The sequence below is a fragment of the Penaeus monodon genome, chromosome 4 (assembly GCF_015228065.2).
Source record: "Penaeus monodon isolate SGIC_2016 chromosome 4, NSTDA_Pmon_1, whole genome shotgun sequence".
In the NCBI taxonomy this organism is placed as follows: Eukaryota; Metazoa; Arthropoda; class Malacostraca; order Decapoda; family Penaeidae; genus Penaeus; species Penaeus monodon.
Genome location: NC_051389.1, coordinates 44,379,775 through 44,384,774, shown reverse-complemented (window position 1 = coordinate 44,384,774; position 5,000 = coordinate 44,379,775). Strand labels below are relative to the sequence as shown.

General features: G+C 44.7%; 1 protein-coding gene across 7 annotated transcripts in view; it reads left to right on the top strand.

Moving 5' to 3' along the window:
* The window catches only part of LOC119572250, a 15,442-nt gene that overhangs the window by 8,419 nt on the left and 2,023 nt on the right, over positions 1-5,000 (top strand). For 5 of the 7 annotated variants that reach the window (XM_037919248.1, XM_037919250.1, XM_037919249.1 and 2 more), the window contains exons 7-14: positions 63-141; positions 280-434; positions 902-989; positions 1,156-1,235; positions 1,597-1,702; positions 2,292-2,440; positions 2,917-2,995; positions 3,274-3,374. In XM_037919248.1, coding sequence (XP_037775176.1) covers positions 63-141; positions 280-434; positions 902-989; positions 1,156-1,235; positions 1,597-1,702; positions 2,292-2,440; positions 2,917-2,995; positions 3,274-3,374 — 837 coding nt within the window. The remainder of the gene's footprint in view (positions 1-62; positions 142-279; positions 435-901; positions 990-1,155; positions 1,236-1,596; positions 1,703-2,291; positions 2,441-2,916; positions 2,996-3,273; positions 3,375-5,000) is intronic. The other 2 variants (XM_037919253.1, XM_037919255.1) reach the window with 1 other exon arrangement.

The window sequence follows — 5,000 nt, the reverse complement described above, 5'->3', positions numbered from 1 at the left end:
GGATGTTTACATTTAGTAAAGATGTTGATGGTCATTACAGCTTGCATTTTTAAAACTAACAGAAAAGAGAGGCACGGAATCCCATCCGCTTCCAAGTACAGAGCAGCTTACAACTTCGAACAACAGAGGCAAACACAAACAGTGAGTGATAAGGGAAGCTCTGTACCAAGTGTTCTGTACGCAAATCATTGCATAAAAAAAGAAGTTGAATACATTTTCTATTTGACACCAAATATTCCTATTTCTATTAATTTTTTTCCCATATTGGTTACTGCTTAGCCTCAGCAGACGGGCCAGGCGATACTCCATGATAGAGTCAGGGTCCAAGATGCCTTCGGGGAGGAAGATAGAAAGGTGAAGAAGAACACCAGGAAATCTTATCCGCCTCGTCTGTTGGGTTCCTCCAGCTCTCTGACAAGGGAGGGGAAACTCAGGTATATTGCAGGTTATTGATTGAGAGAAGCAAATTTTTTAAGCCATGATTTGTGTTGACGTAGGTTACGAATTACTGCCATTGTGGTTTGAATTAACAGCCTAATTTGATGACTCCATTTATTGAAATATAACAGACTTATCAGTCTAGGATTACATACACTACTGACAAACACATATACACAGACACACACACAGACACACACCGCACAAACACACACACACACACACACTCACTCACTCTCTCTCTCTCATTCTCTCTTTTACACAATACAATACAGAAAAAAGCATTAACTCATCGCAATATCTTTAAGCATCACTCAGAAGCTAGAGATTAGTAGAAAGAAACGAAAACAAAAAAATTTAAACAGGTGAAAAATAGTATAATATAACTGACACTATTTCTCTGAGGTTCAAGCCACGACGCAAACGAAATATACATCTAAGTCTTTTTAATAATTTTACACAGGAAGGAAATGATTGGCTCACCCAAGGACTTCCAGCATGTGATGGGCGCGGGTCACATGCTTGAGTCCCACGAGAAAAAGTCTCCTTTGGTAAGTCTCCGTTAAGAGGGACGGCTGGTATGCCCTTTACATTGAAGTATTTGGAATGACAATTAATCGGAGACGCGGTGTATGTTAAATAGATCAATTCGAAGTTTTGTTTATAATTTTTATTTCCGTTTTTAATATCCTTTCCTTCCGTTTTTTTTTTTCGTAGGCAACGTCACACTCAAAGAAAGAGGAAACCGAAGGAGGGGGAGCGAAGGACCCGACGCATGACCGCGTCCCTCACATCAGGTAAAACCTTTCGCCATGAAGCGTTCGACTCGTTTTTCGAAGCACAGTGTCAAAGGGGCGTGTGCTTCGGATAAAAGAGTCGAAACTGACGGTTCTGATATTGACAACGCCGAGTAAATTTAGAAATGAGGAAACATTTATTTTCTTCGTTTAAGCTGTTTATCAAATCAAATAATAATTTTCGAAATTTTATTTTTAGGTGTTCAATTAGTATATATCTTTATTTTATACCAATGTGCTTATTCGTAACAAATGGAATTAGAAAGAGAAGAAATAGCCTCATACACGGGCCTTGCATCCATATTTAAGTCTTATTAGAGAGCTAGTGTGTTATTTTCTTACTCTGTACCTATTAAAACAGCGCTGTCATCGGCAGAAAGGACATGATTGGGCCGCCCACCGATTTTCACCACGTGATGGGCGCCGGCCAGATGCGCGCCGCCCACGAGATACCGCCCACGCACACGGTAAGCCGGATCTCGCTGCAGTGAATGAGTCAATAAGCCGCGGAGACGTTAAGTAATCTCGGCTGGAAAGGATTTTACCTGGAACTTTTATCGTAGCAAAAATATTTTAGTAGATGTGTTTCACCTGTGCACACACATACACACACATATGTGTGTATGTGTGTTATATATATATATATATATATATATATATATATATATATATATATATATATATATATATATATATATGGAAGAAAAACCCACAATACAAAAATTTGATTTATTGAAATGCGTTTTTCTTCCATTGTATCAACACAGAATATATATATATATATATATATATATTAATATATATATATATATATATATATATAATTTTACCAGAAATATTTCCTAAAATCATGATCGTGTGCGTGAGGAACCCACACCCCCTGTCGTGACGCCTCCATCTATGAGGCCTAATACAGTCTCCGCACGCTGTTATTTTCCCGATATTAAACAAGTTCCAAGTTGCTTTTTGTACCATAACTTCCAAATAGACGTGTTTTTTCACCATAACTTCCGAATAGACGCTCTTTTTGACGTTATTACCTCATCCTGCCGACAGCCACCGAACACCATTACCAGCGACGCGGAAGGAAGAGAGGAGCAAAAAGAACTTCCCTATTACAGACGTCCTCAGCCTTCTGCGCCTCCGCCTCCTCCGCCCTCTGCCCTTCCCCCTTCGTCCGCCCGTATTAAAGGCGGCAGACTAAGGTGCGTTGAAAAGCTGCAAAAATAAGGGAAATATGAAATGTCTGTGGTTAATCAAAACGGATATTTTTTGATTAGGTTAACAGGAGGACTCGGAAATTGCTTGGGGTGGAGATGAATATGATGTATATTATAGGGATGTATAGGATACATAGTGAAGTATATCGTATGGCATGTGTAAAATATGATTCTCTGTATAGTATATTAATGCCTGATTCCTTGCACATCCACGTACTTTCGTAAATGAAGATCATTCGAAATATTAAAACTCCCCAAGAACAATGTAGATGGTGGATTGTTTTAACTTGGATGTGGAATGATTCTGAGTCATGAGTGTATCTATGCTAAAGTTCAGATGTCTGAGTACATGTTTTTGTGTAGGTATATATAAAAACATGTACGTATACTTGTAAGTGGTATGTAGGTAGGAATACATGCATGTCTGTAAATAGGGTAACTAAATAGTGCACTGCCTACAGGAAGGACATGATCGGTGCGCCGACAAATTTCCACCACGTGATGGGCACCGCCCCTTACCACGCCTCGCTAGAGGGGCCGGTGAGTAATTCCACTCGATTGCGTAATTTTGTTTCTCTTCCAATAAATTACCGAAAAACGCATCATTCATTGGATATTTCTGTTGCACCAGATATTCATATATTGAAGAAAGCATATGAAATGTCTAGAATAACTGTTACTTACCAAACCAAAGCAATATTCCTTAATAAAAAAAAAAAAAAAAAAACTGTTACTGAAGATATACACACATCTCATAATCAAGATTAAAATTTACCTCACCCCAGTTATGAATGAGCTGTCTTTTGCCATAAACACAGATAACCGAAGGAGATGGTGCAGAAAAAAGCAGCTTAGAGGAGCGCGTAGCAGTTTCAGCCAGATTAGGTCAAGAGAGTTCGGATTTGACCAAACCCATAAGGTAAGGAAAACGAGAGAAAAAGGGGAGAGGTGATGAAAGGGTGGACAGGGAAATAAAGAACTGGAATTGGGAGAGAGAAGAGGTGGAAAGGAGGTGAGACAAGAGTGGAGTGGGAAATAAAGAATGGGAAATGGGAGAGAGAGAGAGAGAGAGAGAGAGAGAGAGAGAGAGAGAGAGAGAGAGAGAGAGAGAGAGAGAGAGAGAAGGAGGAGAGAGAGAGGAGAGGGAAGGGAGAGAGAGAGAAGAGGGGAGGGAGAGGAGAGGAAGAGAGAGAGGGAGGAGAGGAAGAGAGAGAGGGGAGGAGAGGAAGAGAGAGAGAGAGAGAGAGGAAGAGAGAGAGAGAGAGAGGGAAGGAGAGAGAGAGAGGAGGGAGAGAGGAGGGAGAGAGAGAGGGGAGGAGAGAGAGAAGAGGGAAGGAGAAGGGGGAGAGGAAGGAGAGGGGGGAGAGGAAGGAGAGAGAAAGGGGGGGGGGAGGGGGGGAAGAGAGAGAGAGAGAGAGGGGAAAGGGGGAGAGAGAGAGGGGGGAGAGAGAGAGAAAAAGAGGGGGGAAAAGAGAGAGAAGGGAGGGAAGGGAGAGGAAGAGGGAAGGGGGGGGGAGAGGGGGGGAAAGGGGAGGGGAGGGGGGGGGAAGAGAGGGGAGAGAGGGGGGGAGGGGAGGAGAAGGGGGGAGGAAAGAAGAGAAGGGGAGGGAAAAGGGAGGGGGGAGGGAGGAGGAAGGGGGGGGAGAGGAGAGAGAGGGGGAGAGGGGGGGGGAAGGAAAGGAGAGAGGGGGGAGAGGGAGGGGAAAGGGGGGAGGAGGGGGGAAAAGGGGAGAGAGGAGGGGAAAGAGAGAGAGGGGGGGGAAGGGGGAAAAAAAAGAGAAGAAGGGGAAGAGAGAGAAAAGGGGGAAAGAGGAGAAGAGGGGGAAAAAGAAGAGATGAGAGAGGAGAGAGAGAAGGAAGAAGAGGGGAGAGGAAAGAAAAGGGGGGGGGGGAAGGGGGGGGGGGGGGAGAGGAAAGGGGAAGAGAGAGAAAAAGGGGAAAAAAGAGAGAGGAGAGGAGAGAGAGAGAGAGAAGGAGAAGAGAAAAGAGAGGAAAAGAGAGAGAGGGGAGGAGGAAGGGGGGGGGGAGGGGGGAAAGGGGGGGAGAGAGAAAAGAGAGAAGGGAGGGGAAGAGAGGAGGAGGGAGGAGGGAAAAAGGGGAGAGGGGGAAAAGAGGAGGAAAAGGGGGGAAAAGAAGGGAGAGAAGGGAAAGGAAGGGGGAGAAAGGGGGGGAAGGGTGAGGGAAGGGGGGAAAAAGGGAAGAGAGAGAGGAAAAAAGAGAGAGAGAGAGAAAAAGAGGAGAGAGAGGGAAAAAAAAAGGAGAGGGAAAGAGAGAGAGAGGAGAGGGAAAAGAGGGGGGGAAAGAGGGAAAGGAAGAAGGAGGGGGGAGAGAGGAAAAGGAAAAGGGGGGGGAAAGGAGAGAGAGGGGAGAGAGAGAGAGAGAAGGAAGAAGGAAAAGAGGAAAAAGGGGGGAAGAAAAGGGGGAGGGAGAGAGAAAGGGGGGGAAGAGAGGAGAGGAGAGAGAGAGAAGGGGAGAGAAGGGGAGAGGAAAAGAGGGGACGAGAGAGGGAGAGGGGGAGGAAGGAAAAGAGGGGGGGGGGGAAGGA